The following is a 23,149-nucleotide window of genomic DNA, read 5'->3' as shown; positions in this document are numbered from 1 at the left end:
GTGAATGATCATCTTGGACAGCGCAGTTATGGGATAGGCCGCATGCAATGCGCTGTTATTCTAAAACTACCCTAAAAGTTTAGACACCAGCTGGCGCCGATCTCCGTCTGAACTGATGGTCACATGTTTCAGATGTGCAAAAACCTGACGAGCTCATCATCCAACGGCACGTTTACAGGACGTCCGCACACAAACGAGGCTCGAGAAAACCCAAACCTGCTCTTTACTGTGACTAACCGAGTAGCTAGGCGACCCGCACAGAGTGCCACAACAAAAGAAGATGAGCATATCGCACACACAACCAGAGTCGTTTAAATATAATTTCCAGATAAATGGAATGTGGCCATATTATGAAATCATGCGCTTGTCTATTGGACATCGCCGCCCTCATTACTTGAAGTCATGCTTGGAAAAACAGGTGTTTCCAATAGCGGGTCACCGTCTCCTGCTCCACTCTCTGATGATAGTTCAGATATGATATTTCACGGCCGGAGCCGCACACATGATAGGAAGTGATTGGGGAGAGGTTTTCAGAGGACATGCATGTAATGTATGCTGATTGGCCTTGGCTAAATCCCTGCAGTCTGTGCCTGTTTAGCCGCAGCAGTAATGATCCTAAATGTTGCGTGCTTTCCCCCCTCTTGGACGTCCAAATGATTACAAGAGAAACGTTGTGTCGTGTTAAGCAGGTGCCTTATTTATGCGCATTGAGCACAAAAACAGTTCAGCCGAGTGCAGTTGGCACCAGCGCGTTTCTTCTTTACTCTTATAATAAATTGCACCAGCAGGGAAAATCAGTGTGTTTTATATGTGTGTGTTTGGGGGGGGGGGGTGATGCATTACATCAGTGTTTGAAGCTGATGCCTGTGATGTGGTGCACAGCAGATGTGTAGTTTTTTTTTTTTTTCTTTACAAAAGTAGATCCTATTTGTGCACGATTAATATTTGTGTCATCCGTTGTTATCGTAGCCACAGCGCTCTCGCTGATGCTGTGTGGGGAGGATAAATCCAAATGTATTAGTTAGCTGTGAAATATAATGTGGACGGCTCGTGGAAGTAAGGCTGCCTGCAGTTGTCTGGGTTTGGGGGGGGAGACTGTTGGAAAATGTGTAAAAAGTGACGCTAACAATGAAAAACAATCCAAGAGGGTGTACATGAGATGAAATGTTTATTGAGCATTTTACGTGCTTGGCACTTGTATTTACAATTTTATTTTTAATGCTGCAAAAAGAATTACTTTGCCATTTCCCTTTTGTCACACACTTTTAGAAGAGACTGACCTTTAAAAATTGCTCAGCATTTAAATACAAATCTAAACACACCAAAAATACTTTAATTACTCTGTCTTGCTATTGATTTAATAATTTTCCACACAACTTTAAGCCTATTTTGCTGACTTCCCATCCATTATATCATTTTATGCATGAAAACTGGGTCCACCCCAAAATAGTGAAGGCGTTCCAGTCAGGTTGAGGAAACTGGGAGCTCCTCGCCGATCTCGACCTCCAGCTCTGTGTCCACCTGTTAAACTCCACATCAACTGGCTGTCACAGCGTCCAAATTCTTCAACTCCTACATGCGAGCGGGGTAGACAGTCGTTCATTTGTCCAGTTGTCCCTTTCACTCCCCGGGCAAACCGTTCACCCCGTGACAACAAGGTTATTCGGTTTCATTCTGTCACGAAAAGACCACTTTTAAGTCCCCCTAAGAAGAGTTTCGATACTATTGCACCATAACTGATTCAAAACTCATCCTCCGCTTCTGAACCAGAGCATTACTTTCCTTCAACACAATAAGAGTTTGCTGTTTCTGTCCAGTCAGAAACAGTCAGACAGTCCTCAGTTTCTCTACAGAACCACAAATAAAATTAAATAACCATCTCCACTCCCTCCGTCTTGATCCGAGTGTGAGCTCCTTTGCAAATATGAGATGATGACCTTTTCCAAAGGTTGCATTTGTACCCCGAACGTTGCATCAGGACTGATACTGATCGACATTCACGTGATCTTCGGCCGAAGGACGTTGCTACACCATGTGCATGGACATCTGAGAGGAGGAGCCATACTGGCGTCCGTCACACGAGCTGCTGCCTTGTTGGCCACCTGCAGGGTTGCTGATCATGTGCATAGTGTCCATACTTCCATTGGACAGGTACTGGCGCTCCGCGAAGGCTCCAGCCGGAGAGGAGGTGCAGAGCAGACCTCCCTGAGGCTTTTCAGGGCTGGCGGCCAAGCGAGGGGAGGTGGGGAAGTTGTATCCGTACAGGTTGTAGGGGTTGTGCAGGGAGAACGCGTTGTAGGAGCCTTGCTGCACGTGGTGGCTTCCGCTGAACATGTGGGCAGAAGAGGGGGAGGATCCAGATGAAGATGAGGAGGCAGAGCCGGAGCCACCTCCGGCCTGCATCATGTACTGGAGCTGCGAGGCTGGGAAGGAGCCCAACTGGCTGCTATAGGCATCCATCTTGCCCCCAGTGCCGCTGCCACCGTTACCGCTGGTCAGCGAGGCGTGGTGAGCACCGCCTTGCATCCCAGCAGCGATCAAAGAGGAAGTCCTCTGTGGTAGGAAGGAATCAGAGGGCTGGGCGGAGGCCACAGTGCCCCCTGCAGCCTGGAGGCGTCCATAGGAGCTGTCGGCCAGGCTGCCGTAGCCTTGCAGCGCCGCCATGTTGCTGCGAGCGCAGGCCGGGTACTCGGACAGGCCCAGGTTGCACAGCTGACTTTCCCGGCAGGCCACGTTAAAAGTGTTGGGGCCAAGGTGGAAGGCGGGAGGGGAGCAGGAAGGAGACAGGAGGTGTGCTGCACCAGAAGGAGAAGGGGTTCCTGTGCTGGAGGTGGTGGGAGAAGTCCCCGTGCTTCCACCTACAGGACGAGGAAAACAAAGACATTCAGAAAAATGGTTCAACCGTGTCACATGGGGCAGCGTCGGGCCCAGTTGTAGTCGGCACGTGCTCGGTGGTCGATGTGTCCTGTTAAGCTTCACCCCTTACTATCCCCCTGGGGTCTTGCATGCGCATGGTGTGGCCCCTTCTTTCTTTTTTTGTCTTTACCCCTGCGCCAGCAAACAGTTTATAGGGTCTCCTTCGGATTGCTCCCCTCCCAGCAGTTGGAGAGCTTTAATCCTTCTTTCTATTCTGCAAAATCCAGGACTTTATTGTAAAATACATGGCTGGTATGTGGTGGGACAGTAAATGTGGATTTGCTTTTGAACATGTCTGGTCAACAGAGCTGCGCAAAAATCTCAGCTTCTCTCTGTAATAAAAAGCCATGAAACCGAGTTTAGACATCCACTAACTCAAGCCTTTCAAAGCAAAACGATAGCCGCAGAATATCAATCACATACTTTTACTTTAATGAGAATTTGGCCGGGATTTATCTTTGATTTGGAGAACTTCAACTAAGAAATTGGGAGGGGGGCATAACTAAATAATCCAGCACTCCGTTGGCTGGGGTTCTGATTTCGCAGCATATGCCTTTGATAATGCTGCTGCATTGCTCTGCCCTTCTCAGGAAGGTTGAGGTGGGGGCTTTCACGGAGAGAGACGGGGGAGAGGAAAAGCAAGGTGGACTTAGAAACAGAGAGTGATGTCATGTTTTCCTCTTGTCAGAAGGTGCCTTAGCACCGAGAGGGGATTGCTGATTAGCTGAAGGGCAAACGTAATGTACCACAAGGCCAACGACACGCATGTACACCCGGCGTACACTCTCAGGGTGATGTAGGGTTCACTGGCTGTACGGGGACTTTGATTAAATTCTAATTCTCTGCAAACAAAATATAGCGCATCACGTCATGTCGAGCTGCAGCGGTAGATGAGAGAGAGCTGTGGATATGAGCCCTGATTCAGGCCTTGGACTGAGGCCGGGGGGGGATTGAGGGAGACAAAAGGCGATCCTCCCGAATGTGACTTGTGCGGCGGAAGCCTCCAGAATGTATTTTCTACGAGACTGCCTGATGTGAGGAGTTCAGGGACAACTGTGGTTCTGATGTGGCGTCTGGTGAGATTTGCAGTGAGAAATGTTGTGTTTCGGACACCACAGGACGCAAGAATCATACCAGGGCTACAATTTAGACCGCGGGTGTCCAACCCAGTCCAACCAGGGCGGCAATCCATCGGGGTTTTCTGTCCCAGCAGGTGGAAAACTGCCATCACAGAAGAAAGCTGGTAGATGGATTGTGGCCCTTGTAGAACTGGGTTGGACACCCCTGACCTACACTAATTAAAAATGTCCCATTTGATAACAAGAGATCCTAATCTTGCTCCCGTCAGTCTTTCGTTGTAGCTAAATGTAGTCAGGATGTCTTCCAGTTCATCTCATTGGGGAGGCAAAGACCCTGAGGCAGACTCAGCTATGCATGAGGGGGTTATTTCTCCTATTTAGCCCTGGAACTGTTTCTCCCAGAGGAGGTGGAGGAGGCAGCTGGACAGAGGATGGTCGGAGCTTCCCTCCGTAAACTGTTGCCCCCGTGACCCGGATAAACGGAAGGAACGGAAAGAGTGTAGCACCATATTTAACAACCGGAGCGGAAAAAGCCGGATCCAAGTGCAAACGGTCAACAAATAACTAAAAATGCACTTTAAAATGATGTAAAAACAGCAGAGCAGAAACTTTGTAGAAACAATTTGCTCCAGATCTGAGGGACAGCAGCAGACAGAAACCCATCACAGACCCAAACTGCTGTCATCTCCTCTGATTTAAGTGTTTGTTTGTTTTTATTAAATTTGATGTCAGTTACATTGTTCTATCGTGGTCGAGTGTGTGTGGTTTTAATGCTGAGAGTGTCCTTGCAGATTTACACACCTTGCTGCTTCTGCATGTTGGTGAAGTCTTCAAATGTGAGGGTCCTCACGGGAGGTCTCCAGAAAGCATATGTCTCCATGATGGCCTCCAGACCAGTTCTGACAGAGAGAGCAAGAGGGATTATTCCAGACACACACACTCGTAGAGCTGAAGTGTGTTGACCAGATGACTCGGACACTCGGGGGGTTTTGGACGCCGATGCGAGAGGCAGAAATTTTAATTTTAACACCGCTCTTAAAGTGGGTTTTGAAGTCAAAATTCATTGCTTGTTTTTAAGCTTTACACGATCACGTTGCCGCTGAGATCTGTGATGTTGATCCCAACGTGACCTCGTCTGGCTGACAAGGCTGACCAGACCCACAGCTGTGGAGCTCCCAGTCCAGAGACCCAAAGCCGATTAGAACTGTCACACGTTTATTTAATTTATATCAACCCTCTCTGTATTTGCCCTTCTTTTCTGTTTAAACCCTCTTAAAGGTTTATAATATTGTGAGTTGAAACAATGCAAAGCCAATAACGGGAACATTGGTCTGAACGTCAGGTCTGTAAAGATGTTTTCATTCTGGAGTCGTTTCTGTTGAAATGACCAGAAGGACGCTTCAAACCATCACGTCATTAGAGGAGACTGGAGTCATTTAAGACAAGGACGTTTTTACTGCGCACATAAATCTGAGTGATGTTTCTTCTAGAAGCGATACACAGTTCTCCTTCCGGCTTGATTTACTCTCCTGAGTGCTGCTCAGCGCCTATGAAAACAGCCTCCGCCTCAGCCCCCCCGGCTTATTTTAGTGCCGCTAGCTCCTCTGCTGCGGCAGCTCGTTAGAGCACCACGCTAATTGGGCCAACTCTCGCTGTAATTGCCCAGTTTCATACAGTCACCAGTTGATGCTTCGTAACTCAGAACTCTCGAAGCATAAAAATAATATAACACAAATTGCAGCAAAACGGCAGCATTAAGAGCAGATTTACTGCTTAAATCCACAAACACTTCAGCTTTAGAGTTAGCTTATAATTCTCCTGAGCTTTGCGCCGGAGTGCCGAATCCATCTGCAACAGCGAGCCTGGAAGCCCTGGTGGAGAAACACTTCTGTTACGTGGCAATCCTAAAAAGCCTTAAACCAACACGGGGGTTAACGGAACAGGCCGCAGGTAAGTGTGGCATCCTTGCCTTAGATGCCAACTCTCGTACACCTGCCTACCCACAGCAATCAGGGTCACACTTGCTAATGTGGAATACGTCTAGCTCACTTTAGCATCTGGATTATCATCTGCTTTGTTCACGTATCAACTTGCTAAACCGTAGCGCAAATCAAACCAAGTAAAACTAGTTGAAGGCGTGTGTGAGTGGGAGGTGGGAGGACCAGCCTGATACAGGAAACACATGCCGCTCGCCCACTTTTCAAAATAAATTAAAAAACCAGACAGGATTCATTTACTTCGGCAGCCAATAACAATTGAGATGAGCCAGTGTCCGCCCACCAGCCGCCACAGGCCGACCCAAAGATGGCGACTTAGCTTTTATCCGACATTTTTAAGGCTAGCTAATGCTCATTCGATTATCGATATTGATGGAAAACGACGACAGATTAACTTGAGAGACGAGAACAAAAGCTTTTGGAGTTGAGGGCCCAGCTTCATCACGAGCCCCAGTATGAGTCCAACTGAAGTCCAGAATCATCACACTTATCATGCGAACGTACAATCGCGCAGCTCGAGGTCAAAGTCTCAGTCTCATAAAGATCAGAGAATAAAAGCGTGAAATCCAGAGTGACTGAGGAGAGGGATTCTGAGGTGACGGGAGCCCAGCCCGCCCTCCGAACAAAGCGGACCCGACCTGGAGAAGAGAAGAAATGATGAGTCGTACGTGAGGCCGGGCTCGTTTTCGGCCCGGACCAGTACCTCCGTCTCCGGTATCGTTTCATCTGTAGCGTTTGTGCAGTGAAATTCTAATGCCAGTTCATAAATCAAGTGGCCTATTGTTTGAAAAATGAAAAAAGATGTCTCAAATATCTGTGTGCCAATAATGCAGACCAGATGAGGGGGCTGCTTTCATGTTTGCAAGCGTCTGCTGGTTCACTGCCCCCCCAAAGAAAAAAGAAAAAACGCTCCCCCCTCCTCTTTTACAAATGTTATATATGATAATTCAGAGGCTGAACGACAAAGAGAAGAGGCAGAGCATGAGGAGGAGAAGCTCATTAGCCAGCTCATGACGATCGCAACACAATTTCAGATCCCGCAGAGTCGTCAGACAGTTCAACACGTAACACAGCTGTGTGTGTGTGTGCGTGCACGTGCGTGCGTGCGCATGTGTCATATGCATGTTATGTGGTTTCCTGCGTAGGATCCAGTTTGATTTATTTGCTGCGTGTGCAAGAATGTAAACAGAGCGGAATATCGAGGTTCTTCGGTGTCTCCCCTCATAAATGTGCCGTCAGATAATGGAGGATGTGAACGTCGCCATAGTTTCAGAGTTCTATAAAAAAAAATCATCATTTTTAGGACTTTTACTGCGCGGTTAAGTTCAGGTGGCCAACTGAGTGTTGCTAACGATCCCTGCCTGGATCTGGAGCTTTACCTCCTTTGTTTGACTCTCATCGTCACATTTTGTGGGACTTTTTGAGTCAAATTTGTGATGAGAGACATCTTGAGCCACGGCCGGTTCGGTTTGGACGGACGTTTTATGTAAAAACACCATCTGGTCGCGTTAGAAACATCAGAATCTTGATCATAATCAAAGACGGTTCTTGTTTTTCTTCAGCGCCTCAACATTTGACCTCATCACAGTTTCATTCTAGTCAATATTTAGGAAGATTGTGTCAAAAAAAAAATTGGGGTCTATGGCAACGTGCACTAAAGTCCTGTCTTTGATGTTTGAGACCTTATCTTGCACTTTTAAAGATCAAACCTGGCTCAGGAGGAACAACGGAACAGCGGCCTACCTGTTTCTCCCCGAGTCCCGGAATCCTTTGGCAAACGGGTTGCGGTCGATCTTTAGTCTGGTGATCTGCAGACGAGAAATCCATGAAACTGTTGCTGAGTGTATTTTGTCACAATTACTCTGAGACAAAAGACAGAACAGCAACAACACACGAGTGAAACAGAACACTGACAGGCCCAATTTGCAAAAGTGGAGCTTGGGAACGAGAGAACAAGGCTCTGTCGGGTGTTGTGTTTATTTGATGTGTGTGTGTGTGTGTGTGTGTGTGTGTGTGTGTGTGTGTGAGGATAACTGAAACCAAAACCACATAAAAACAACACACTGGTTCCACAACAGAATCCACGTCTGTCAGCTGCTAATGACAACAATAAAATCTGACACGACAGTGGAATTAGCATATTAGCAGGATTAGCTTCTAGCTTTCCTGTGAGGACACAAACGGACCTGCTGGTTCTGGTAAGCTGTGACAGTGGTGAAGACGGTCTCAGGGAAGCTGAAGGTCTTGACCCCCTCCCCGGTGGGGATGGGCTTGTTGGGGGACAGCTCACTGCTGAAGTCCTTCCTGATGACGTGAACGCGCGGTTGATACTTGTGCATGGAGTGGAGGATGATCTGAACACAACGGAGGAGCTTAAATCAGAGACAGATATCGGAGGACGAATGTCGAAGCGCTGCAGCTATTTGCGTTTTTAATAAAAGACCCAGGCTGAATTTTATTCAGGATTTTATTGAACGATCCAACTTCCATGTGTGGGTCTTTTATGCTAGTGCTCTGTAACGTCAGTCAGTCTGACTGGTTCTTGATCGGGGGCCACGTGACGTTTAACGGAAACCGAGTTCATACTTCACAGGAGGGCCGAGGCGGTTTTTCACAGTGGAGGCGTCAGGCGTCAGGCCCCAGCCTCGCCTCGGGGCTGCAGTCTGCTCCTGATTAATCCGAGAGTGAGAAAACCGACACACCGGCAAACATTCCGACCCCACTCTCCTGCGACGTGAGGGGTTCTCTCACACCAGGGCCGCGGGGCGTCCGCTTTAGGTTCTCAAAGCATTTACGATCAGAAAAACGGGCGATTGCACGATACGCAAATGAGCGGGGGGGGGGGGCGACTTCTGTGCACCAAAATTTGACATTTAAATATTTCTTTCAGAACAGAATGAGCAGAAAAATAATGTAATCTTCAGAATTCAAGCAGATCAACGACTACAAGTCGGGTCTTTAAAAGAGAGCAAATATAATAAAACAGACTAAATTAAGGTACCAACATTTTTTAAACCATTTTTTAAAAGTTTAATAACTGAAAAAAATATACGTAACTGTTCCCAAAACAAGAGCTCTTTACTTTAACTAAACCACCTACATCATAAATCTTTCCTTTTAAAGCATAAATGAAGTCCCACAATGTCACATTGCAGACACATGTCTCCACAATGGCACGTAGACAAGTATAGTCACACACGCCAAGGCTCAGAGGAGTGACGTAAAAATCACATCACACACTGACGTATTGAACAAACATCTCCGAGGGCGTCCAGAGGACGGTGGATAAGGATCAAACACAGTCGGCCTAATTAGGCACATGTTTTCATTTTGACAGCAGGTAATTAAATTCCTTGAATCCCCGGAGTAAATGAGCCCCATCGCAAATTCAAACAAGAAGTTTTGTTGGACTTCAGTTGTTAAATTAAATTGAATAACTCCGCAACATAAACAAATTTTCTCCTCAAAGAAAAATGATGTTTAAAAAGCAGATGAAGGAAAAAGATCAATTTTGATTATTCTGAAATTTTATACATTTATTATGCTGGAGTCAAGAGATGCTATTTTCATCTTTATCACCTAAAGCTTTGCCATATTATATTATTTATTAAAATTACTTGTCTGAAAAAGCAAAATAAAATTAAAAAATATTTGTTATAGTATTAACATGAATTATTTACATTTTTAAAAAAATTCTATGCTGTCTCTTAAATTTGTATATATTTTATGGCTAAAGCACAACGGGATTTAGAATTAAGTATATAAAAATAAAGACTTTTTTCCTCCGCCGATCGGGAGGATGAGAAAAGAGTGGTAAAGGTTTCCCACACAGGAAGTTCCAAAATTAATTTCCTCTGGCCTCTCAAGCCCTCCGGGAAACAAAGAATCTAAAACGAGCAGCCGGAGGACGACCTCCAAGTCGTCACCCGCTAATACCCACATGTTACTACATTTGTCACCGCTGTGTCACACGTGTGCGAATGATGGCGGCAGCCCCACACGGCACGCTAGGCAAAGCCGGGCGCCGCCATTTTGTCATAGCGCTGGATCCGTATCCATGTTGCCGCGCTGCTTTGCTAATCGTCACATAATCGTGGGACTCTGAGGAGAAAGGGGAAACGGGCTGGTGGAAGCTCCTCCGGCTCTTTTCAGCAGCCTCTCAGGACGGCAGCGATCAAAACGCTGGTGTCTAAATTAGCCTGACAGTCGCGGCGCTAGGCACCGCGCCATCTTCCACTGTTTCAACATCCAGATTATATGGTTTGAAAAGTACCGACCACCTTAGCCATTAATAAAGCACACAGAGGGTTCAGATGTGCCTGGACTTGCTATTAATTCAACCGGCTTTAATTTCCACAAAAGCCTAAATAAAAATGAAAATGATACTTTGCGAAGCCGTGGAAAATATTATACAAAGGGAACTCTGAGTTGTGCGGTGCAGTTGGACTCCAAATTGCAACTTTCCCAAACGTCTGTGATCTGTAACTGCTGGGCTTTGCACGGGCTTAATGTTACGTTTTGTCTTTGAGAATAAATAAAAATGACACTCAAGCGCGGCATAATGGCTTCTAATTATCGCCACAGCATTGCGTCACAATAAAATCCGAAATGTCTGAATGTGGCCTCTCGCTAGGGGGCGCAACATCGAACCGACTCTGTTTGGCTTTTATATTAGCTTACACTTGCTATCTAACACGTCGCTACCTAAAAACCTCGGGCTAAAATGCTAATTTTAGAGTTTCTTGGCTTGAATTGCAGCTAATTAACCAATTAATTCAGGCTATTTTGGTCGCTTTCCCCACCAAACAATGCTGAAAAATAAAGTCAGGAAACTCACGTTAGCTTGCGATTACGCATAACGGAAGTGCAGCCTAATTTGTGATTAATATCTCACCCGTGAACCCCTCGTTAAGCACTCGGAGCAGCCAGAAACCAGAATTCTGAAGCTGGGCGGACCGATCTGGCAGCACGCGTCGGAGCCGTCCGTCGCGCGTTGCTAAACATCGCTTGTCAACAAGTCGTGAAAGCACCGAGTGTGAAATCGACTTTCCTCCCAAACGGACACATCAAAGGCATTTCTGAGCGCCTTTGTTCCTACGGCGTCCGTGGAGAGACGTGAAGAGCGAAGCGCAGCTAATCGATCACAGCCCCGACGCGTTATCGCGCCACATCGGCGCGGCTCAGACGTCTAAACGCATGAAACACGTCGGGTTTTGGCGACTTCTGTGCACCAACTACGGACTTTCGTCACTTCCTGCAAACAAAGAGGAAACCGTCGTGTCGCTTACGTGTCCCTGGTCGTCCAGTTCGTTGTTGGTGAGCTTGAGCTTGTCGAAGCTGACGACTTGCCTCATCCAGGTGTCTCCCGAGGCCAGAGAGTCGGGGTGGATGTAGGCCCGCGGGGGCACCGGGGAGTCGGCGTTCCCAGCCACCATCCACTTGGAGCTGTGGTACACGTACCTGGAATTCAGAGGAGATCCTGAGCACGGACACACGAGGAATCTGTCGGCTACAGCTTCAATTAAGCGAAGGGTCCTTCGAGAGCGCGAGGTTACGGCCGGTTAAACGGCTTCTTTTAACAGCCTGTTTGGATTTCAGAGAAGAAAACAGCCGGAGCTTCACTCGCTCAGCTGGAAAACAAACTGGAAACACTCGGCCACGTTGCCACAACATCGGATTTCAGAGCTCATCTGTTGCTTCTTTCCTCATTGTGTTTCGAATTTTTTTCGAACAACATCAACATAAAGTATTCCATGTGCTGTCACGCGCTCGGCCGCATACTTTCCAATTAAGGCGGGTCGCAACGCTTGATGATGCCTGGTGCTTTGGGACGTCCCGCCCGTGAAACAGCGGGGAGGAAGAAAGGAAGAAAGGAGGTTTTTACAGTCGCAGTAACAGTACAATCAGGACGCATCATCGGGGAAAAACCAGGCACAAACGTGGAGGAGGGAAGGCGGGATGGGGCGAGCGAGGCGGCGAAGAAGCTGGAGGAGAGAGAGTGTGAAGCGCAGCTGTTTGCCTTTAGTTCTGGCCTCCCTCGCTCGGTTGTTTTATCTGCAGCGCGTCTGCCAGAGTCATCACTCAGGCCTGAAACAACGACAAAAATGCTCAGTCGCTCCTGCTTTTAGAGAGGGAGAGAGAGAGAGGGAGAGAGAGGGAGGGAGGGAAGGAGGGAGGGAGGGAGGACTTCCAATGTTTTGCCTGGTTTGGGGCCGTCCAGCCAAGTCGGCCTCGGGTGTCGCCTATCTGCATATTTCAGTGATTCATAACGCGGAGCTCCTCTCTAATTGGCCGTCAGCCTCAGCGCGTGATCGACGCGCTTCCTGGTGCGCTGCCGTTATCGTTCCCGTGTGCTCCATTACAAGTCGGGGTTGGTCGGAGGTTCTGAGCTTGGCTCAAATCGGATTAACGGATTTATGACCAGAATCTAACCTCTTTTAAATTTAACGATAATGTCATGGGGCCCGGAATGTCCTCCCAGAGATGGTTAGACTTTAAGTGAAATGTCTTGAATTCTCCAAGGTGCACACACACACACACACACACACACACACACACACACTATAATTACATTCAGATGAATGAAAAACATACTAAGTCCGTCTGTGCCCACAAGGAGAGGCAGCTCTCATCAAATCACTCATTTAAAAAGCATCGGGGTGATTTTCTACAGATGGCGGCCGTAGTTTGTGGCGTCGGAGGTCAGATCGGTTCCAGGGTGTTCCGACCTCAGTCATTTTTATACGTTTTAGTGATGGAACAGACTTCGCATGGGCCGGACCCCATCCAGCCCGGCGAGTGTCTGGACTTGTGACGTAGCGGACTGTTTACGACGATCCCGTCCAATTTGAACGGGACGCGTTGCCTTCGTCGATGTTTGCGAGTTAAAAAAAAAAAGCCTTTTCAGCGTGAGAGAAAACAAAACCAAAAATAGTTTTGGTGACTTGGACCGCGGACAGACTGAAAAGTTCAGTCCGCATCTGCAGTTGATTTACATTAATGTCTAATGTAACCACACAGCTAAAGTTTTTCTGTCTGCATCTCCTTTGGCATAAACTCTCACCACAGCTGATTCTGCAGCTTTAGCGGAAACGCTACGCTAACGCTGCTACGAGCCTCTTTACACACGTTCTTTCAGTCATCCGAATGCTGAATAACAAAAATTACAGGTATGAAATGTCTCATTTCCAGAACACACATCACCCTTAACTTCTGACACACACACATCAAAAAAGGTGATGTCATTTCCTGTTTAGCTCTGCTCACTGTAGAAGTGAAAGTGTGAAAGAACAAAGAAGCTTTATCCCAGCGACAGGACTGGGAATCTGATTAAATCTGCCGTCTGGTGATCAATCCGGGTCGGACTTTATGTGACGCTATCGTGGGGCAGCTGGAGGATCTCAGCCGACACCGAACCGCCTCGCCGTGTCGCGCTGCGTTCGAGAAAGCAAAGCTTCTCGGGAGCGTGCGCTACTCGACACACGCGGGATTCTGTCCCACCAGTACGCAAAAACCCCAACCCGGGCCGGGATCCGGTTACCGACCTGACAGGAAATATTTCTGCTCACGATTGACCGTTTGAGGCGTGCGGTCTCCGGTTTGTGTCAACAAAAAGCCTCTCGCAAAGAGTTAAAGAGGCTAAAACCCTGGTGACTTCAAATAGGAGCTATTTTTAGAGTGTACCGAGTCATTTAAAGGGTTAAAGTGACCATTCACTTTTAATATTTGGAGCGAGTAACAGATCAATCTAGCAAAACAGCCCCCAATTAGCTGGGTTAGCGTAGCTGTTGATTGAAAGGACAGCTTCATTTTCTTTATTCCCAAACTGGTGTCAGATTTAGCAGCCTCTGGTGGCGGAAACACTCATTGCAGGAGTTGTTTTAGCCTATTTTGTCCCCACAAACACAGACTACGGCAGCTGTGTGTCGTATGTCTGCACTGCTCATTTAAAACGAAGGATACTGACGTAGCATCTGTTTCAAATTAGCTCGGGTTCGATTGACAGTTACAGCAGATTTCTCCACGGCGCCTCCACACTTCAGTAGATTAGGCTATTAATATTATTGTTATTGTTGTTTTTATTATTATTGTGTGTGTGTGGTAACCTGGAGTTGTGATTGTGAAAGTAGGGCTGCGATACGCTCCAGCAAACGCTTGGAATGAGGCGGGTTTGAGGAGCCAGACAGCTCCGAGTGAACGTCCACATAAAAGGACGGTCATATATGGAGATTTAACGAGCGCGGTACCAATGAGACGTTTCTTAAAAAAAAAAAAAAGGAACCGAGCCCAAGAAAAACAAGACCCATTCAAATAAAAACCATATTTCCAGACCCCCGAATCCCAGGGAGTGTGTGACACACCAGCACGGACCACTGGAATCCTATTTAGTTTTACAAGACCCTGCAGCCTCTGGACGTCCTCCGTGATGTCTGTTCATACTCTGGGAGCAGCGAGAGGCGATCGGGGGAGAAGGCCGAGGGTCCGGCCCCTTCAGGCCGTCAAACACACACACACACACACACACACACACACACACACACACGCCGCCGCGTTCAGACGTACGTGGAAGTGTTTTTCAGGTTTTACTTGGATGCTGTTGGAACCTCAGGCGGAGGCTCAAATGGAGCCTGAAAACAGCTGGAGTAGGTAATGGCCAGAGAGTGATTCTTGGCTGTGCGTTTGTTTCATTTGCTCATTAGGCTAAACGCTAAAAGGCTTAGCATTGTGTGCCGCCAGCGGGGGCCGGTCACTGCCACTTTCACCAGCACTGTGGCCACAGCAGACGCGAGTGGAGGTAAAGTTTGAGTCGATCTTTTCCAGACGTCAGAACAAGTTCAACCCCAAGGGGACGCGACACCAGCGCGTTAGCCGTGTTAGCGTGCTGGAACCCCCTCAGCAAACTGCTGACGTGACGGTTCTAACTGCTGCAGAGGGAGGCAGCAACGGGGGAGCCGCGAGCGTGTTCCACACACGTGCACGGAAGCACAGCGAGCTACATGACCAGCACGGCCCTGACTCAGACTGACAGACAGCCGGGCTCCCGGACCTCCGCTGGGTTGGGCCACGCTAGCATCATCTACTCAGTTCTGTCACAACCCCTGAGCTATAGGTGGCGAGGAGGAGGACGACGAGGACGAGGTGGGGAGCATGTCCGTCTGTCATCTAGAGCAGGAAGTTCATCCATCTCCTATCAATTGCCTCTCAGTCAGGGTCACGTGCTGAAAAACAGCGCACTCTGAGCTGGAATCAAACCCAGAACCTCGGTGTTTGGAGGCCTCTGTGCAGCTAACCACAGGAAGTGTTGATACAAGAAGATCCCTTTAATCACATTCCTCACCCCGCTGACGTAAAAGTCCCGCGTCCTGCCAAGAGAAAACAGAGACTCCTCCCACCGCAGCTATACAATTAGAGCCGACTACAGAGAGCGTTCCGGGGCGCGCTCGTCCGGTCCGGAACGACTCCGTCAGGAGAAACTGGGCCGGGGACCAGAACCATCCAACTAGGTCAACCTGCTCCATCTGACATCTGAGAATTCTCCAGGAAAATGTGGCTTCACTGTCCAGCTGTAGCTGCAGCTGACGCAGGGGACTTCCTCAGATAGAGCTCTGTGTGTGTGTGTGTGTGTGTGTGTGTGTGTGTGTGTGTGTGTGTGTGTGTGTGTGTGTGTGTGTGTGTGTGCAGCTGCGCCTTTGCTAAAATGGTCCATTGAAGCCGTTTTCCTCACTGTTTTTTTTCATGTTTATATTAAAAATTCTAGTAATTAGAACCAACCTGACGCATCATTTCGACAACATAAACAATTAAATTAAAACTCTGGCCCACTTCCGCTACCTGTATCTCTTGTTGTCCACGGGCACGATGTCCATGGCGATGTAGTACTGTTGATGCGGGTCGAGTCCCGCGATCTTCACCCTCATGGCGGGAAACATCCTCCTGCGGGTGCGGAGAAAAACACGTCATCAAAACGTTTCTTACTTGTTTCCACCGTTTTGGAAGGTGACGAGGGGGGAAAAACCCGGTGCCAGAACTTCCTCCAGAACCGACACGCCATGAAACCCGCAGCTGCCACGCGACAGATTAACCTGCACCGCGTGAAACACCTTTGGCGGGATGGCGGAGAGTTGAGGTCACGCAGGCGTGACGTCGTGATCAAGCGTCTTATTCCGGATTAGAAACGTAACAATGAGCCAGTGAAGAAAAGTGATGAATAAAATCTAATTTAATGTTCTGAGAACTGATTTTTTTAAAAACAGTTTTGAGGTAAAAAATTCGAGTGGATTCTCTTTTATTAAACGATTTTATTAACATTCGTAATATTAGTGATTGGTGTTAAATGTCAAATCTGATTATGCTGAACATTTTTACCTACAACTGTGCATTTAAATGTTTATTAGTTGGAGATCACTTTTGTTGGAATAATTTTAGATTTTTAAGAATTTTTTATTTTTTTTATTTTGTTAAGACCATGAAAAAAATGCTGCCGTAATATTTTTTTTCCTGCATATTTCCAAAGTTTATTTTGAAGTCGGTGTGTTTAACTTGCGTGCGTGGTTCGTGCGTGGCAGTTTTTTCCAAGGATAACTGGAAATATTAAAAACGTCAGAGCACCTTATTCTTTTTTTCCTGTATTTTCAAATATATCACAGTTTATTTGTCGATTTCAGCTTCTTTAAAACAAGAAAAACTAAAATCGTATTAAAATACCGCATAAAAAATATATTAACCAAAAATAAGATCTCTCTAAACTCCAGCTGAAGCGTCATAGTTGTCGGAAAAAAATTCTATTTTCATGCTACCTTGATAATTGTAATTAGTTCATCTGTTTTTGTCATTCTAAACTTTTAATAAAGATGTCTGATTTTTGTCTTTTTTTTAAGTTAATGTTTTCAAGCTAAAGCTAAAACTCTGTTAAAAGGAAAATTTTGTAGGTGCATTTTAATCGTGCACTTTCGCGCGTGTTTCGGTTTCTTATCGGTGATAATTGGTAACTGATTGATGTAACAGCTTTATTAATCTCCTGAGACCTAAATCTGTCTATATATCTCCTCATCTGATGACATGGGCTTTCAGAAGGTTCAATTTGAGTTTCAACAGCTTTTCTCTGACACTAAAATCGAATTATTTATTTTTCTTCATGCGCTGTTTTCATTGTTTCAGGGTTGTTTTTATTTGATTCCAATCAGGGTCGTTTAAAGGTTGTATTTTAAATCTCTTTATAAAACACATTGATTAAAGATTTGCGTGAATTTCCCTGCTGTCACGGACATATTCAAAGAGTCAAAACCTCGAAAGCCTCATTAAGACCGTTTTGTTGCGGGACATAAAGCGCAGCAGACTCGGGGGTAAAGGTCCCTTCCTGCAGGATCCGTGGGTCAACTTCCCAACTTGCTCTGTTGTTTGGACTGTTGGCCCCGACGAGTGAGAAACGTCGGGAACATGTTGCAGAGAGATTAATTAGAAGCAGCTCTGCTGGTTCTCCCACGTCAGGAATAACCTGCCGCGACATGCAGGCCCGAACACAGATCGGCCTGCATGTGCAACACATTATCACCCTCCAAACACAGCGCAGAGGTGTGTGTGCGTGTGCGTGTGTGTGTGTGTGTGTGTGTGTGTGTGTGTGGTGTGTGTGTGTGTGTATGACAGACAGACAGACTATGTGTGAGAGTGAGGGAAATGGAGATGGGGCGCATAAAAATGTAATTTCTCTCAAATGCTATAGATTTGCGTAGAAATAAAAACCCCTTTTACGCTCATTCTACGTGCGTGCCTGTGCGCGTGTGCGTGTACCTTCCCGCCTTGGTGATTATCATCTCCGTGCCAATATCATGGAAACGCTTCCACAGGTCCGCGCACTGCAGCTCCACCTGGATCTCCTCCATGGAGGCCGGCGGAGAGGGCTCACAGGGTCCGGGGGCCAGGTCGTCTGGCGACCCGAATGAACAGGAGGTCCTTTCGGCTAGACCCTCTCCATCCGAGCCGGGACTCGCCTCTGAGTCTGTGGAAGAAAAGGAGGGAAGATGATGAGAAATAAACGGGAGAAGGGGCGCATTGTTGGTTTTACGCGGCACATCGAGCGCACCTCGGGGGGAATTTGGCACCGCGCGTCCTTCAACGACGAAATATTAAGCACAGTTTAGAATGAGAAGTTAAAAATGAGGCGAATCTCCGATGAGTAAACGTATCCTCGCTTCTCCTTCACGTCCGAAATTGAAACAAATTTAGAAATAGTTCCAGCTACTCGAGCCCCGAACGCACGGTGATATTTATCTTAATTACTGTTTCTCCGCACAAGTGAGCTGCGCTCTTGGTTTATTTACACTTATTTTATCCAAAAAGGTGTCTTTTCTTCTTCCTGTCTGTATTAATTCGATTCAACCAATTGAAATGATACATTCATTGTTGATTATGGAATCAGAGATTATGAATCGCATTATTATCTGGCGTTTGGGCTGAAAATTGGAGGATTTCGTGCTGCAGATAAAAGGCAAAACGACGAAAATTGGTTTTAAAGAGGCAATACATGAAAAGAAATGTGACGGTTTGGGTTTAAATATAACACGCACTTTTTTTCCAGCCTGGAGTAAAAACGTCAGGATCAACACCTCAGAGGCCTTTCTCACACTCCAGTCCGCAGCTAAAAACCTTTAACATCTCCTAAAGCAGGCAAAAGGTTAGAAATGGGGCATTGATCGGGTCCCTGACGAGGGGGGGGGGGGGGGGGGGGGGTAAAGATGTAGCAGCTCGGACACCGGCGCTGCGCGTGCACAACCAGGGGCCCGCGGGAGAGGAGGGAGGAAGAGGAGAGAGGAAGAGGAGGGAGAGAAGATGTGGGATCACTGGGGGGATCGCGCTGCTGAGGAGAGCAGACTCTATCAAAGCATAACACACACACACACACACACACACACACACACACACACACACACACACACACACACACACACACACACAGAGGCGCCGCCGCTGCTATAAAACTGGAGGCTGCTAATGAAACCCGGATCTGTTTCTGCAGAGCTGTTGTCATTATTCCTGACGGCCGGACCACGTGGTCCACCTCCTGACGCACTGTCTGCGGCGCAAAGTGAGCCCGCTGCGTTCACTTTTATTGTCGAGCTGGCTGAGCACAGTAAAATGTCCAAACCTGGACGGCTCTGTCATTTTTGGGGGAATCAAATCTCTGCGAGAGCTGCGGGGGAAATGTGGGATTCCTGGAATCGGAGCAGAAATCTGGATATTTGTAACAGACGCGGACTCGTTGCGCAACCCCCCCAAATCTGCTGTCGGCGTCTAAAAGTAGATGTGGTGTGAAACGGACGCATTCAGGGGAAGCAGAAACATTCCAGAGCGCAAAGCAGGAACGACTGAAGCCAGACTTGTTCCGAACGCCCCGGGATGGACTCGGGCCCGGACCCGGATCGGGCCCCGGAGGCAGGTTCACCGAAACGGAGAGACGGCACAGAGCTGACAGATTCTGAGTCTGAGCCTCAGCTCAGTTTTTACACCACATGTTTAAATCTGTACAAAAATGCCCACTCAGCAGAACATTAACACACACACACACACACACACACACACACACACACACACACACACACACACACACACACACACTCACACACACACAGATTTCAGCAGTTCTAAAGAGGATTTCGTATTCCAGAGCTGTCTTATGATTTAAGATTAAAACGATTATTGATTCTGACTCCAAAGACAACACACTAATTAAATAAATATGGCTCTTTGTTGTGAGAATCAAAGAATTGTGATCAGAATTCTGAGGAGATAAAAAGGCGGAGACGTTTTAACAAATTGAACCGTGTTCTGGTGCAAAGTGCCTGTCGGGCTTCATCCGGGAGGCTCCTCTTGGTGCTTTCTGAACCTTCCAGGCGGCTCCAGGAGTCCAGCAGCCATTTCTCAACCATGAAATCTGTGCGTAAACTAATCCACGCGCCCGGAGCACCTGCTCGCGCACTGTGGTGACACGGGAGGGAACTGGGAAGGAACTGGGAAACAGTAAATGGTCGAGCCACACAAACATCTTTTTCTACTTGTTTCAATTATTTCTGTTAGATTTTAAGGCTGTTAAAGCCAAAAGTGACGCAGAGTCTGAATTTCTGATTCTCCTACATGTTTTGTTCATATAATTTAAGGGGAATGATGAAGAGTTGTGGCAGTAATGAAGCAAAAGTGCTGGTTTTCTGGGACTAAATGAACTGCAGACCATTAAACGCCAGCCGGGTTCCGAGCTGCGCTTTCCCCTCAGTCCTGTTCGGCTCTTTCGGAGTAATAAACGTGTTATACGACCAACAGAATTCCAGACTCGCCTGGAGTTGTATAGGATAAAAGTCCCACCGTAAAGAATCCTCCCACAGAACCTGCTGGAGGGAACGAGCTGTTTTCTGTCAAATGGGGGCTGATCAGGAGCCGCTTGTGAGCGAATCTGATTCTTTTAATCTCTGGGGGGGAAAAGTTCTGATGGACTGACGGGATTTTGTTCGAGAAGAACCGGGCTCGATTCAAGTCGTCCGTCTGTCTTCGTCAACGCAACAGTCAGACAAGCCAGCTACACTTTCCCTCTTTTTTTAAAGCACTTTTCTTTTAACAGGGAGTTTGAGAGAAAAGGCCGAGGTCCGAGCGGCCACAGGCCTGACGGCGCTGATTTATGGATTTTAATTAGCATGAAACTAAAGATGTTTTCTAGAAATCTGGAGCGTTTTCGGTTTGGGCTGTTCGGATGCAGCGGCGGCGACAGGCCCGACACAGGTGACACGCAGCTCCGGGGGGTCAAAGCGGCTCTGGCGAAGCTCATCTCACCTGACTGACGCCAGGTGAACCTCTGGGACACCTGCAGCGATTCACCTCCACGACAGAGAATCGCCATTTAGATAGGGAGCGAGCGCGTGGAGGAACTCCTGATCTTCTATAATTTCATTCTGATTTAATGTGAATTAGTGCAAGAATCCCTTTTATGGAAGCATCTTTGTCATTTGGGCGAATAAACAAAATTAAAATGTGGAGTTTTGTTGAGACTCTGTCTTTACGCGCGGCCCTGTTTTAATTTTGCTGGATCTTTTCGCACCGGCGCGCGTCTTTAAACGCACCTCGGATGGTCGGTTTTATCTAGTTTGACTAATCTGAACATCGCGGCGCCAGATGGACGCTCTCCGATCGGATCAAACGGGAGAATCGTTCTGCTGAGCGTGTTTGAAATTAGTTTCGCCCTGAGAATTGAAAGCTTCATTTTATTGCAGGAGGTTTCCTGCGTGGTTCTGACCCACAAGGATGCGTCGAGGCGAGCAGCAGCACACCTTCACCCAGTTTAGAGAATATTCTTTAAAGCAGTGTGATTTGCCTAAATGACATTTAATCGATTGTTTCAAACTTGCGGTGTCACGCGGGCGACCGGAGCCTCCGCAGGCCGCTGCGCTGGATCACAACAGCCGAATCTCACGATTCTGAAAAACACCTCCGCGCGGTTCAGGATCTACATGCCCCGTCGCGGGTCGGGTCACCGAGCCGTGTTTGGGTTCGACAGTGTGTGTTGCCGCGCGGTGTCATCGAGGATCCGGACATTCGAACGGTGTGGTGCGTGTCTGCGCACTGACCCGGGTCCATATCCAGACAGTGCGCCGGGTCCTCTCCGTCCGCAGCGAGGCTCTCCATGGACAACTCCAGCTCCTTTTCCTCCCAGCCCCGGAGCTTCCTCTTCTTGTTGGAGCCGATCAGGGCTTCCACGGAAAAAGCGTGGGCTCGAGAGCTCAGAGCTGCGGCAGATCGCCTCCTCTCACTCATGTCTCACAAATCCACCCGACGGGGGGTAGGACGCGGCGAAAAACCCTCTCCGTCCGTCCAACGCGGTGAAGCAAAACAGTAAAAAACGAAACAAAAAAAAAAACAGGGAAAAAAAAAACCAAAAAGCGCACACGTCAGTGACTAGAGCAGGACGCGGACTCACCGAGTGTCCAAAGTAATCCCAACTGTGACTAGAAACGCTGCGTCAACGTCTCGAGGCCGGAGCGAATCATGTCGGCTGCGCCTGAAGGCGGCGGGACGGCGGATAGTTCAGATGCGTCTGTCGCTCTGCGCGTCTCTCCGTCCGTCCACTCCGACAATCCTCTTTTCTCTTTCTGTCCCCCCGAACTCCTCTCTGATTGATACTCACTTCTGGAGGGGATTTTTTTTCCCAGGCTGTGGGGGCGGCACTGGGACTCTCTGTCAAACCCACGCAGCCAATCAAGAGTGAAGAAATAGGGCGAGACGAAGCGCCGCGTCCAATAGAGGCGGAGGAATCCGCGCGTCCCGAAAGAGGAACCGTTATCCGGACATTAGCCCGACGTGGTCCCACTCCAGAATGTTGCCTCTGGAAAATAAATAATTTACAAAGACATTATTTTTCTTAGTTTATCATTTATCTTCCTGTCTCACGGTTACAAAAGTAATACATGTGAAAGAACTATTTAATTGATGTAATTAGATATTTGCCGACCTCTCTCGTCCACCGTGACGCTCAGATGGCTCAGCTTGATTTTTCGGATCATCCAGGTTCGGTCCGATCAGACGAGAGGAGGCCACGTTTATGTCTATACTCACCGGGCAGCTGACTCCGCTGGCTGGAGGAAAAGACGCCGGCGATTGAGCGGTCCGCGGCGGGCTGCAGAAGCGGGACAGGTGGGCTCCAGTCCGGGGCCGTGTGGAGCCGGATTAGCGAATTAAATGGACCGTTTGTAATCTGAGGGCGGAAAAAACACACTGGTGACAGATATGAGACTGAAGGGAAATCAAAATACCTGTCGTGTTTAATACCTGTCAACATCTACAGTCCAAAACACTCGTTTTTATTACGCGGAGAAACGAATCGAACCGGAGTTAAATGAAGTTGGACCGATTATAAAAATAGATTTTAAGTGGATTCACTTCAGGCACCGAAATGGAGAATATAATTTGGCGATTTTGTTAAAAGTCCTGAGAACAAAACGTGTTAATGTCCAAGAAAAAACAGTTAGAAACATTTTAAATTATCGATCACCCGCATCTTTACGCACAAACAAAAACGTAAATAAATGACGCGTTTCAGATATTTTTCAAAAATCAATTTTTTTTAAATGCCACCAATATTTCTCTGCAACATTTAAAGCTTCTGTGGGTTTTTTTTTTTAT

The 23,149-nt window shown here is 47.5% G+C and overlaps 1 protein-coding gene across 1 annotated transcript; it reads right to left on the bottom strand.

Annotated features, from left to right (window-relative positions):
* Positions 1 to 1,151: 1,151 nt before the first annotated feature.
* Positions 1,152 to 22,359, bottom strand: tbx15 (T-box transcription factor 15). The gene is made up of 8 exons (XM_057040878.1): positions 21,598 to 22,359; positions 17,780 to 17,987; positions 15,824 to 15,925; positions 11,281 to 11,452; positions 8,179 to 8,346; positions 7,736 to 7,800; positions 4,797 to 4,894; positions 1,152 to 2,858 (listed from the first exon to the last, which is right to left on the bottom strand). Exons 1-8 carry the CDS (start codon positions 21,782 to 21,784, stop codon positions 2,026 to 2,028), a joined length of 1,833 nt encoding a protein of 610 aa, XP_056896858.1. The 5' UTR covers positions 21,785 to 22,359; the 3' UTR covers positions 1,152 to 2,025.
* Between the last annotated feature and the right edge of the window lie 790 nt (positions 22,360 to 23,149).

Source organism: Takifugu flavidus, chromosome 1, assembly GCF_003711565.1.
Source record: "Takifugu flavidus isolate HTHZ2018 chromosome 1, ASM371156v2, whole genome shotgun sequence".
NCBI classification, from domain to species: Eukaryota; Metazoa; Chordata; class Actinopteri; order Tetraodontiformes; family Tetraodontidae; genus Takifugu; species Takifugu flavidus.
Note: the sequence above shows the minus strand (reverse complement) of the source record. Positions and strands in the feature narration are given on the sequence as shown.

Coding starts and splice junctions, on each gene's coding strand:
- tbx15 (XM_057040878.1), bottom strand. CDS start 21,784: ATGAGTGAGAGGAGGCGATCTGCCGCAGCTCTGAGCTCTCGAGCCCAC. Junction 11,453..15,823: donor GTGGACAACAAGAGATACAG/GTAGCGGAAGTG, acceptor TCTGAATTCCAG/GTACGTGTACCACAGCTCCA. Junction 7,801..8,178: donor CAGCTTACCAGAACCAGCAG/GTCCGTTTGTGT, acceptor TCTCGTCTGCAG/ATCACCAGACTAAAGATCGA.